The following is a 12,435-nucleotide window of genomic DNA, read 5'->3' on the forward strand; positions in this document are numbered from 1 at the left end:
CGAGAGCCCAGATGGGACAGTGGCTCCAGCCTTTGCAGGAGGCGATAACCTGCCCGGGTGAGACGGATGATGACGGAAGGAGGGTCCTGTCCTTGGCCACACAAAAGACATGATGGCAGCCCTGAGCTGTGTCACGATACCAACCCAAAAAACCAGGCAGTGTGGGAGCATGCCTTGGTTTTAGTTCATTGGCTTTTTGCGCAAAATGTGGGACAAAGAAGCGGAGGATGAAGGGACCAGGGGAAGACTAATGATCAGTTTCTCAAAGGGGCAGGAAAAGAAAGATGAGAACATAAAAGAAACGCAAAGCAAACAGGAAGAGTGGGGCATAGGGGACAGGACTCGGGATGGGCCAACGAGCCAGGACGCTCAGCCGGGCGGAAATGAGCAATGGCCCACCAGTGTCACAGCTGGGAGAAACGCCACTCAGACGCTTCCTGTGGGCGGGGCCCGAGGCCACCGGCTGCGTCCCGGGTGAGTGGCCATCCAGGTTAACGACTTCCAATTAAAGCCAAAGAGGAATGTAATATGGACCAGGAGTCATCACATGATTGAGGAAAGTCACAAAGGGCAAGGTCACCAAGCTTTTTTTGAAAAGGGCCAGAGAGTCAATATTCTGGGCTCTGCAGGACATGCAGTCTCCATCACAGTGATTCGACTACACAATTGCGGGGAGAAAGCAGCCCTCAACCACACAGAAATGAATGTGCAGACCTGTGTCCCAATAAAACTTTATCGGTAGACACTGACTTCGAATTTTATATAACTTTCTTGTGTCATGAAATGTTATTCTTTTTAATTCTTTTTTCCAATCATTGGTAAATGTGTAAACCATTTTGGCTCATAGGCTGGCTGATTCATGTGGATACATGGCAGAAACCAACACGACATTGTGAAGCAATTATCCTTCAATTAAAAATAAATGAATTAAAAAAAAAAAAACAGGTGGGTCCAGATTTGGCCTTCAGGCTGTGGTTTCCTGGCCCCAGTGATGAGCTTCGGCCCTGCAGCCAGACAGGCCAGGCTTTGCATCCTGCCTGGGCTGCCTGCTGGCTTTCCAGCCCCGGGCATGTTAGTGAACTCTCCAAAGCCCCAGAGTCTTCATTTGTAAATTAGCAATAACTGTACCTGTCCTCCTGAGCTTTGCAGGTGGTTCAGTGGTAAAGAATCCACCCGCCAATGCCGGAGACACAGGTTCCATGGCTGGGTCAGGAAGACTCCTTGGAGAAAGAAATGGAAACCCACTCCAGCACTCTTGCCTGGGAAATGCCGAGGACAGAGGAGCCTGGCGGGCTACAGTCCATGGAGTGGCAAAGAGTCAGACACGACTGAGCACATATACGCCTACCTGTCCTGCTGGGATTTAGGTGAAGTTCAAAAGCATAACACCTGAAAAGTGACTGAGAAATAATAAGCGATGAGGATGATGATAGCTCTGGGTAACGGGTGTGGGCTGTGATGGCTTCAGATCTATAGCTAATTGTCTCTGGGGAAAAAAAGAAAAAGCTAGGCTGACCCCAACCCAACTTAAGGATAAATATACAGACTAGAAAATAAAACAGATGAAGAGGGATCCAACAAGAGCCTAGTCAATGGGTGACAGAGGAGGAGATGGTTCGATAGATCATCGGCTCAATGAACATGAGTTTGAGCAAACTCTGGGAGACAGCGGAGGACAGAGCAGCCTGGCGTGCTGCAGTCCGTGCGGTCGCAGAGTCGGACACGACTGAGAGATCGAATAAGGAACAACTCAGAACTAAGTTGACTAAATTATGATGGTTTGTGATAGACTTCGTGTGTGTGTGTGTGTGTGTGTATGTAGGTTATAACGTGAATACCTTTCCACAGCAGAAGGAGGGGGTTTTAGGAACCGTGTACCAAACCATAGGCACTGGCTCACAGGAAGGAAGATATGTGAGGAAGCAGAGCGGGAACAGGACTGAGATGGAGCAAAGCCAGTGGTGGTGGTGGGTCCAGGAGGAGCCTGCTACTGGGGCTTACCCGGGCAGAGGTCCCTGCTTGGTCACAGGGCCGCCAGCTGTTAAGAACTGGCAGCTTATCTCTGACAACCTTTCAGATGCTCGAGTTCAGAGGTGACTTGCCAACCAGCTCCTAAAACCAGCACGGGATGAAGGAATTCACTTCAATCCTATCCCACTGGACTCTCCAGACAACTCATCTTCGTCCTGCGTATTTTTTGAGCTGAGAGAGGATCACGCAATCTTTAAACCTGCTTAGAAGGCCCAGGCAGGATGACACTTCTTCAGGAACGGTTCAGTTGCTTTTTACGCTATCCTTGCAACTTTCAAATAATCAAGCCAAGACAGAGTGGAGACATCAGTGTGGAAAAGGAAACACAGGAAAACTGCATTATAATTTGCTTACCCCACACCTTTTATGGAAAATGATAGAGAGCCCCACTGATGAAAAATACTTGCACTGTCAGACATTCACTGAGCACCTATTGCTCATAAGCTCAAAGAGGCAGAGTTGCAAGATGCAGAAGAAGAAATGTTAGCTACCTAGCAAGAGGCTTTCAGAGATGATCCATAAAAGGCAAACAACTACAGCGGCTACAGTTTGCAGCTGTATAGTGTAGGCACTGGAATTAAAATGAGAGCATTTGCAAAATATCCTTTGGCAGAAAATTGATTAAAAAAAAAAAAACCACCACTGTGATCAAGTATCACAGTTTCACTCGGGTGCAGAAAGCACCTCTGCTGATTGTACTGTCGGCCCTGCCTGCCAGCATGCTTCCCACAAAAACAAACAAAACAAAAAAATGTGAAATATCCTCAAGATTCTGGAAAAAATGTTTTATAAATGTGGATTCCGAGTGTTTGTGTGCGGTTGAGTGAAAAGAACACTGGGGCAAAGAATCAGGAGGTGTAAGTCCCACCCATGGCTCGGTCTTCAGGCAAATCACCTTCTTTCAGAGCTTCCGTTCGCTCTTTGTAAGACGAGATGATTAGATTATAAAACTCCTTTCCACAGCTGTACATTCTACTGCTTCATATCAGGTGCATAAATAGGAGAATTGAGTAAGGAAGGCTGTATCAGGAAAATGTGAACGGTGACTGACTTGATACAATTTCTGAGGTCATCAAAACAGAGCCTTGCCTTCATGCTTCCAACAAATCTAGCAAAGGAAACCCCTTTTATGATTAGCTGTTACGCATGAAGCTAAAAAAAAAAAAAAAGAATTATTCTGCCACGATGCACATAATACAACCAGGTGCTTAGGTAAGAATCACTCATGAAACCAGAGAAAAACTACTTTTGCCTGTAGAGATAACTGAAAATGCCCAGATGTCCAGAAGTTAGTAAATTCCAGATGGAATTTAAATCAAATCATTATACTTTTCTTATTATTGTCATCCAGATTTGAATAGCTACAGACAGTAGAACAAAATGAGTCTACAAAGTATATGTTTACTTAAGACATTTTGGTTAAAATTAAAATTAGAACTCACCAGGGAATTAAACTGTTTAGACGCATGAAAGTTGAACCCGGCTTTGAACCCATGATTACCTAAGCTCTGCCATCTTGGAATGTTCTGGCTTAACTCTGAAAATAATCTGATCCCCAAATTAAAATTTTTAAAGACACATTTTATGAGGAAAAAAATTCCTCATGAAACACAGATGTCAAAAAGAAAAATTCAACGTTTTTATCACTAAAAAAATTCAAATGAGAGTAAAATAGTAACACTTGTTATCAAATTGGCAAAAAAAAAAATTTCCAATTATTATACCCAGGATGAAGGAAAGAGAGCATAACCTTTTTTTTTTTTTAAGTTTATATTGGGATATAGTTGATTTATGATGCTGTATCAGTTTTAGATGTCCAGCAAAATGCTTCAGTTATACACATACATGTATCTGTTCCTTTGCAAGTTCTTTTCCCATGTAGGTTACTACAGAGTAGTACATAGAGTTCCCTGTGCTCTGCAGTAGGTCCTTGTCATTATCTCTTTTATTTTGTTTATTTTTAAATTGATTTTTATTGGCATGTAGTTGCTTTACGATGTTGTGCTGGCTTCTGCCGTGCAGCCAGGTGAACCAGCCGTGTGCATACGTGCTGCCCCCTCTTCTGGACTTCACTCCCATTTAGGTCACCACCAAGCACTGAGTGTAGACTCGCCTGTGTGCTTCAGGTGGTTCTCCATTTTACATACAGGCGTGTGCATCACCTCTCTGAAGAGTAATCTACATGGCAACATTTACCAGGATGCTTAAAAGGAGCGCGTGAACACTTGCAAACATCACTGGAGAGTAAGAAGCAGTGTTGGCAGCCTGGGGGGCAGCACAGCCACGCCAGCCTCCGCTCAGCACTCCCACTCCAAGGGATCCATCCTACAGAGACAGCGGGGCCGACGTACAAACACACGTGTTCAAGGTGTTATAGTCCCGGCAGTATTGTGCACAGCTGTAAAAAAGTGGAACTCTCTGAGAGTCCAACTGGAGACGGATGAAACAGTTACCTTCTTACAAATTAAAATGAGCAACTGCTAAAAAGGAGGAGGAAGCTGTACGTGTATGCCTGTGGAAAGCTCTCCGATGATACACGATCCAGTATAAAGCGGGCTGCGAAATACCACATGCAGTGTAAGAGAGCACGTATGTTCACATGCAGGGAGTCCCCGAAGAGTCAGCAGGAATCGGCTGTGGGTTCTGTGACTCTGAGCGAGTTTTATTTTCTCCTTATGAATTCCTCTTCCGCTTGAATTTTTTTTTCAATGAGTATATATTGTCTTCATAGTAATAAAAGAGTTATTTTTAAAAGGTGAAGAAAAGAATGCAGTATGGGGAAGAATTAGAGATTCGTAACCTGTAGTTCTATGTCCTGGAATTTAGTCAAAGGCCATAGTATATATAATGTCTGAACTGGGACATTTATCACAGCAATGCTCATAACATTGAAAGCCAATAAACATTCATGTTCTATTTAAATAAATTCTAGTATTAGAATTAGATTATTAATGTAGCGATATATTAACTTTGACTATTTCATAGTATTATTGGCAAGTGAACCAAAGGCTCCTAAATCATTTTATAAACATTTTGGATTTATTCATATTCACATATATATCAGAATATGAAAAAAGTCCAAAAGGATATATGCCTAAATGTACACTGCAGTCACTAATGATTCTTGTTTTTCTTTCCTACAATTTCAACTGTTTCTACAATAAAGTATTACTTAGGCACTTTCCTAAGTTTTAAAAATACTCCTTATAGACCTTTCAAACTTTAAGATAATGTAAAGCAGTTATAATGATACTAATCTGTGAAAAACAAAGGAACAAGAATCTCAACCCTTTCCTCCAGCATCAGATTTACCGCCCAGAGACCCCCGGGGAAGCCCTGTTGCTGACCTGCGTGTTGTAAAGTCGTGAAGGCCACATGGCTACAGAACAAACCCAGGAAGCCCAGGCCACCTCTTCTGATTTTATGTCCTGAGATGCACGAGACTATAAAACAGACTGGCTCAGATTACAGGCTAAGCATGACAAGTCTCTCGGGTACAACTTAACAAAGGAATTTACAGAATGAGAAATGTACACTTTCCATTTCCCAGGCTGGCGTGAATTTCAGAAGCAAAAAGCCCACAGTAGGGGTGGGTCCCCTGACAGTCCTTGCCTGTCACTGTCCTCTACAGGCTTCTGAACTGTCCCTGACACACAGTCCCCACGACACAATGTACCTACCACTATTTTAAACAAAGACAAACTAATATTTTTTAAAGGTGAGTCGAGCAGGGGGTGAGAAAAGTGCATTGGTAACAGGGTCCAACTTTTTCTCTCTTTTCAGGTGAACTGGGGGATGCCAGACTCCCTCCCTCTGGCCGTCCCTCCCTCAGATCATTGTGGCTGATAACAATAGTTTTACTCTCTGGGGTAATGTAGATGACACATTTTCCTGTAGCCTGTCTTCCGGTAAAGTGCAGGAATTCCTGCACTCTCTGGGTGCCCTTCCTGTTAACTTACATTTCAGATTTCCTCAAAAGGCATTCTGCCACTTTAATATTTGAAAAATGTCAGCTCAACCCCAGACAGCTAATATAAACAAGCTGAAAAGCCTACCACCTAAAGTTACAACTGTGGAAAACAAAATTTCTTTTTAAGAAATTCTTTCTGGGAATCTCACTGTTGGTGAGGCTGGAGAGGAGTCAGCCAGCCCTCCCAGCTCCCGGGGAGTCTGTAATTCTTTTGCCTCTGCTGTGCCTTAAATTAGAGGTCTGAAAAACCGAATTACAGTGATCTAGAAGGTTCGTAAAGGTCCTTGAATTGAACATGTTGTTAAATTCTTCACTACTATGAGGTTGTAGCCACCTTTTGCTTTTCCTTCATTTCATTTGGTTATAGTATTACAAAGAAGTTTGGTACTGTGAAAAAAAAAAAAATCTTGGCCATTTGAGAATACCGTAGCTGAATTAGACCAGGTCCACACTGAAAAGTCCAGGCCAAAAGTCTCTGCCATTTCTGAAATAATCACACACTTCCTTCCATCGAAAAGTTTTCCTTTTGGACAGGAATCCCACGTTCACACCAGAGGCACCGTCCACATGGGATCCAATCAAGACAACCACTTGGATAAACGGGGATGCGTGTGAAGGACTGCCAGCACACGATGTATTATGAGAGCACCCATCATGGAAGAGGGTCACGCTAACTTCTCTGTCAGCTTCCCAACTTCCTCTGCTAGGAGGGAGCTGCCTTAGGAGTGAGCCCCCAAAATTCACAAAGAAACATGACTGAGTTTAAACCCTAAAGTCCAAAGATAAGCTCACTAGAGCACTACCCTCTTGTCTCCCAGAGAGAAGACCACTGCCATCTCTAAATTACAAATGCACCATTTCGCTTCATGATCTAAGCAATTATCTTGCATCCCAATGATATGCATACACGCTCTGTTTCACCAAACACAAGTAAATTCCTTGAATGAAACACTTACATATGAAATATTTTTATATGTCCCCAAATCCTGTGCCCAACACATACACACACATATATACATAGATACACAGCCACTCATATACTAAAATGACCCGAATGCGTGAGTGAATATACAGCAAATACAAAGTAACCAGATGCCATCTCTCTCGTACATCAAAGCCTGGAATGCCCTTTTAAGCTATTATTTCTCTGCTCAATTAGGAGACTGTACTCACAGGTTTTACCAATATTAAGGAACACTGGCACTTCACAATGCCAATTTCTAGGTACTTGGGCGCTCTTAGCTTTTCAGATTTCCATTTTCTCCCAATACCCAGAGGAAGGAAAGAGCCTTACTTTGAATTTTTGAGAATATATGCTACTTCCTTCCTGGGCTGAGATGTATGACTCCCACTCTCATCACACAGAACTAAAAAGTGACACAGCTCCCCAAAGAGCTGCAGGACATGCAGGACACACTTGAACTCCCTGGGACTCACCCACTCACCCTGCGGAGCCCCTCCTCTCCCTGGCGCCCACCTCTCCCTTCCATACATTCTCACAGGGCATGTGCTCTCCCCATGGTCAAGGAGGATTTGTTCTGAAACAAGTCACAGTCTCAGGGCCACCTGATAACATACCCTCAGCTCTATAATGTCACTTCAGGATCTCTATATTTTTAACCCCCCAGCCTAACATTAGGTCTGTAAAATACAACTGTGTAAAAAAAATAAAATTTTTTTTCAAGGAAAAAAAAAACATAAAACAACCATAACCCTGAACTTCTGACCTATGCTAAATATAGGCAATTACACACTTAAAAGATTTCATTATGGTTGTCAATGAAACCGTGCAGTCCCCCCACCTTGGGGTAAAGCTTAGAAGTACAGTTTTTCTCCCAATATTTTCCCTGGAGATGCAAAGCATCTCCCAAATGGGAAAACATAAAACATCGATGTCCTTATTGCTGCTTCTAAATACTGTGAACCAATAAGCAATTAGCGTAAAGTGCAAAATCTCGGAAGAGAAAGACGTCTTGTCTGCTTTTTTGTAAAATGCTATCACTCACCTTCACTTCCTTTAAAAATCAAAAGTTGCTTAATGTTCAGAGCGATATCAATGGAAATGTAGCTAAATACTAGCACCGCAACGGTTCATTCCCAAAGGAATATAAGATTACATTAATTTCCTACTAGTTGAACTCAAGTTTTACCTTTCATCTTCATCTACCGACTTTTTAAAAAGTTCGTATTCCTGTCGCATATAAGATTACCTATTATATCTGTGCATACTACAGAATTTTATAATTATATAAAGCATTGCACATTCAGACGCTACCAACCTGCTCTATCTCTCCTGACTGGGCAAAAGGCAAAAAAGAGCTCAGCAATCCTAGCAGAAGAATGCAAATAACGTCAATGCACAGCTGAACTGCAAGCCCTGCCTTACAGGAACTCTCTGTGTCTGCAAAAAAAAAAAAAAAAAGACACATACTAAACAGGAAATGCAACTGAGCTGTGGAAAACCTCAAACTTAAAAATGCAATCGCCAGGCGTAAATTGCATCCATGCATTCATAAATGCATGCACAACCCTTTGCATTTTTTGCAAGTAATGCAAATAGGCTCTTACCTTTCGACTGAGACATTTTCCCCTTTCCTTTGATGGGGGAGGGGAGCACAAAAGACTTTGCCTGGCTTCTCTTCTGTAGCTAGTTTTGCAACAAAGATGCAAGCTGCAGGCGTGCAATCTTCATGCAAGTGGAGTTTCTCTTGACCGAGGCAGCAGATGGACTTCCAGGGGATCCAGATGGAAATGCACGCCTTGCAAAGCAGACTGGAAAGTGATTTTTCCCCCAGTTGCAACGTTAGGGAAGGCTGTGCTGCAGCTACATGATGGGCCAGGGCTGGCAGCTAAAAGCTCCAAACTTGGAACTGAGTATCTTAGTGCGCAGACGTCCTTCCTGCGAAGGGCGCGGGGGCCGCTGGGAAGTGTAGTTCCTGCGCGGAGTCCGTGGGGCTCTGACTTCAGGACACGTGGTCGCGCGGGTCGCTGCGCGGGAAGATTGGAGGCGGCAGAGCTTGCGTCCAGGTAAACAAGTTGGACACGCACTCGGTACCCGGTGATGGGAGAAGCCGGGCAAGGCCGAGGGGAGCGGGCATCTGTGTTCTCTAAAAACCCCTGAAACAGCAGCTAAAAAACATTGGTTTGGCTGAAAACCACTCGGCCGGCTCAGAAAGTCAGTTTCGGGCTTCACGTGTTTGCAGGGCAGTACCAGTTGGACGGTTCCTGCCTGAAGACGTTTCTCTTCCCCCACCTCAAACGTCCATTTTTAAAAAACCTTTTTCTTGCCTGGAGAATTCGCTGGTGATTTGGCCAGGGGGAGGTGGCTGCAGAGAAGATGCAAAGTTTTATTTAGTAAGCAGAGGTCCAGGTCGCTTTGGGGAATCTGAAATTCAGTGCTGGGGCAGGGTGGAGGCGGGGAGGGGGGGGGGGCGGTGCGGAGTTCTCATTTCTGGAAGGATCACGGAGGAAGTTCTGCTTTTTATGTGTCAAAGCAAACTTTATCAGAGTTAAATTGCTTAGATGTTGTTTCTCACCTGAAGGGGTCTAGGAAAGTCCCCTGGCCTCAGGGAGAAAGTGGGTGGTCATGCTGTATTAACAGTCAGATGTCTCGGATTTGTTCAGCAGAGTTTACCGAGTTTTGTTGAAACACTGGAGTGTGCCAGGCCCTCTCCAGGACCTGGGGTCAGCCGGTAATGCTCACAGCTAGGAGCTGGACAGCAGGTGGGCAGAGATGTAGCCCCTTCTCAGGGATGGGACATTCCTTGCAAGTGAGCTCAGCCCGCTTCACTGCGTGGACCGGACTCAGAAAGGTGCTTTTCAGGTCCAGTGGAACTGAGAGTGTGAACCTCCTGAGGCGTGAACAAGCACAGTGGACAGCTGCGTGTCATGTCCAACTCTCTGACCCCGGACTGCAGCCCGCCAGGCACCCCTGTCCATGGGATTCTCCAGGCAAGAACCCTGGAGCGGGCTGCCATGCCCTCCCTCCTCCAGGGGATCTTCCCCACCCAGGGATCGAACCTGCGTCTCCTGCATTGCAGACAAATTCTTTCCCGGCTGAGCCATCAGGGAAGCCAGGTGGGCATCTGAAGCAGCCCTGTTTAGGAGAGGGCAAGGAAGCCTGTCTACACTGCATGCAGACGTGGGAGTGGGTGGGATTCACAGCGGGGGCCAAGCCAGAGGCTTGGGCTTTATTCTGCAGGTACTTAGGAGCTGGTGAAACGGCTTTGGAAAGGGATGTAACTGAATCAAAGCTTTGTTTTAAGAAGGTAAATATGCCCTCAATGATCAAGATTTGAAGCCAGGAGAAGCTAGGGCTAGGTCAAGTTGGTAGCGAAAGGCAAAAAGAGGCACTTTGAAACAGGGTTCAGCTGTGTTTGATGACCACTGATGAAAACTATTGGAATTTTATTAAGAATTCTAAGAAGCCAGGGCCTTCTGAGTAATGGATGAATCAGAGGGAAGAAGGCCACCATGTTTCGGCTACAAATCAGCTCTTAAAACAAATATGCAGTAGGTCATGGAGCTAACATCAATTTACTTAAGTTGATCCCCTCTGCTGACATGAATGAGAATTAATCAAGGTCACCTCATGTTCATATTAGCTTCTGGCTCTAAAAGGAAGGCGCTCGGTCCCATGAGCCCAGATACAAAGACTTGCTGTTTTCCTTTCTTCCTTTCTTTCACTATCTTTCTGAGCAAATCCGTACTGTGTATTCCTCCCTTTCTTGCACATACTATCTGAGCCTTCTTGAACCAGCAATTTTCCCCTTAAGTTTCATTTAAGTAGGAGACGCTGTGGGCATGGAGATCCATTTCAGCGCATCCAGTTCACTTTCCCAGGCATTGATGGAGGAGCAGACACGGGCCTGAGCTCACTACCATTTGCATGTTATGTGGTCAGCAGCATTGCGCCCTCTTGAATTGGCCCAGACTCCCTTCTTTCCTGAAGAGCTTGAATCACATCACGTCTGGGGCATTTTGCTGGAGTGGTTGTGCTTGTACTTCCTCTGCTCAGGTGTGCACGGTCCACAGCACGTGGCTTATGTCCTGCAGGTCTGTCTGCTGTTCATATTCCTATAGAGACAGTGATGTGTTTAACAGCCAGTGCGCGCACACACACATACACACACCTGTGCAAAACACCTTTGACCTTTGGTTGTTGTTCAGTCGCTCAGTCGTGTCTGCCTCTTTGTGACCCCGTGAACAGCAGCATGTCAGGCCTCCCTGTCCTTCAGTATCTCCTGGAGTTTGCTCAAACTCATGTCCATCGAGTCGGTGATGCCATCCAACCATCTCTTCCTCTGTCGTCCCCTTCTCCTGCCCTCAGTCTTCCCCAGCACCAGGGTTTTTCCCAGTGAGTCTGCTCTTCTCATCAGGTGGCCAAAGTATTGGAGCTTCAGCTTCAACATCAGTCCTTCAAATGAATTTTCACGGTTGATTTCCTTTAGAATCAGGGTTGATTACCTTTGACCATAAATTAAACCATATATATTTTTAAACTTTCTGTTTTGTATTGGAGTGTAGCTGATCACAATGTTAGGATAGTTTCAGCTGCACCGGAAAGGGACTCAGCCAACTGTATCCATGTGTCCATTCTCCCCCAAACTCCCTCCCATCCAGGCTGCCACATAACTTGGAGCAGAGTTCCCTCAATGTGATTTACAATTGGCAACATATATTGTTTTTTCTTTGTGGGAAAAACATGCTTTGAATTTCCGCAGGGAACTCAGCCTCTCTGCAAAGGCTTGGAGTCCCAGAGGAAAAGTTCTCTTGTCCAGGTGGTAACAGGCTCCCTCCAGCCCCCTCCTGGGTGGAGGAGGAGGTTGTATTGATACATCTGTACGTTTGGGAGCTGTTCCTCTTCTCGGAGTCTGTGGGGAGTCTGTGGCCGTGCTTCTACCAGAAGAACCCCACCCTTGGTGGTGAGTGTGCAGGCCAGCAGGTGTTTCTCTTCCAGTGACCTGTGCTCCTACTTTGAATTCTTCATCTTTAAAATTTTCTGTGCTTCAGATCTTTCTAGAATATAAGGCAGTCTCGAATACAAGAACTCGAGGCAGTCTCTCCCAGCTTCTTGTCACCTTCGAGAGCAATGCCAAACTCTCAAGCTGGGTGTACCTGGCTCCTTGAAGCCTGGGTCCTAGTTCTCTGCAATTCATTCTCACGCTGTGTTGCTGCTACAGGTGTTGCTGCCGGAAGCCAGGATTGCTCCGTCCGGGCTTTTTTTTTTTAAATAGATCCTAACTTTTATGGCTGCCTAATTCATTTTTGCATGAAACCCTGATAGTTTTTTACAGATGTTCCTATGTTCGTAGATTCCAATTTATGCCTTTCTTGAGAAAATTTATAGTTTATATAAGAATTGACCAAGTGATAAACCGAAAACAAGAATATAATGAAGGAGAAAAAAATTAAATTTAAAAAACTTCAAATAC

General features: G+C 44.7%; 1 protein-coding gene across 1 annotated transcript in view; it reads right to left on the reverse strand.

The window, feature by feature from the left end:
- The window catches only part of MAP2K6 (mitogen-activated protein kinase kinase 6), a 106,186-nt gene extending 97,275 nt beyond the window's left edge, over positions 1 to 8,911 (reverse strand). Inside the window, exon 1 of the mRNA XM_027519120.1 lies at positions 8,570 to 8,911. Within this exon, the coding sequence (XP_027374921.1) occupies positions 8,570 to 8,585 (16 nt within the window). The 5' untranslated portion in view covers positions 8,586 to 8,911. The remainder of the gene's footprint in view (positions 1 to 8,569) is intronic.
- Between the last annotated feature and the right edge of the window lie 3,524 nt (positions 8,912 to 12,435).

The sequence above is a fragment of the Bos indicus x Bos taurus genome, chromosome 19 (genome assembly GCF_003369695.1).
Source record: "Bos indicus x Bos taurus breed Angus x Brahman F1 hybrid chromosome 19, Bos_hybrid_MaternalHap_v2.0, whole genome shotgun sequence".
Classification (NCBI taxonomy): Eukaryota; Metazoa; Chordata; class Mammalia; order Artiodactyla; family Bovidae; genus Bos; species Bos indicus x Bos taurus.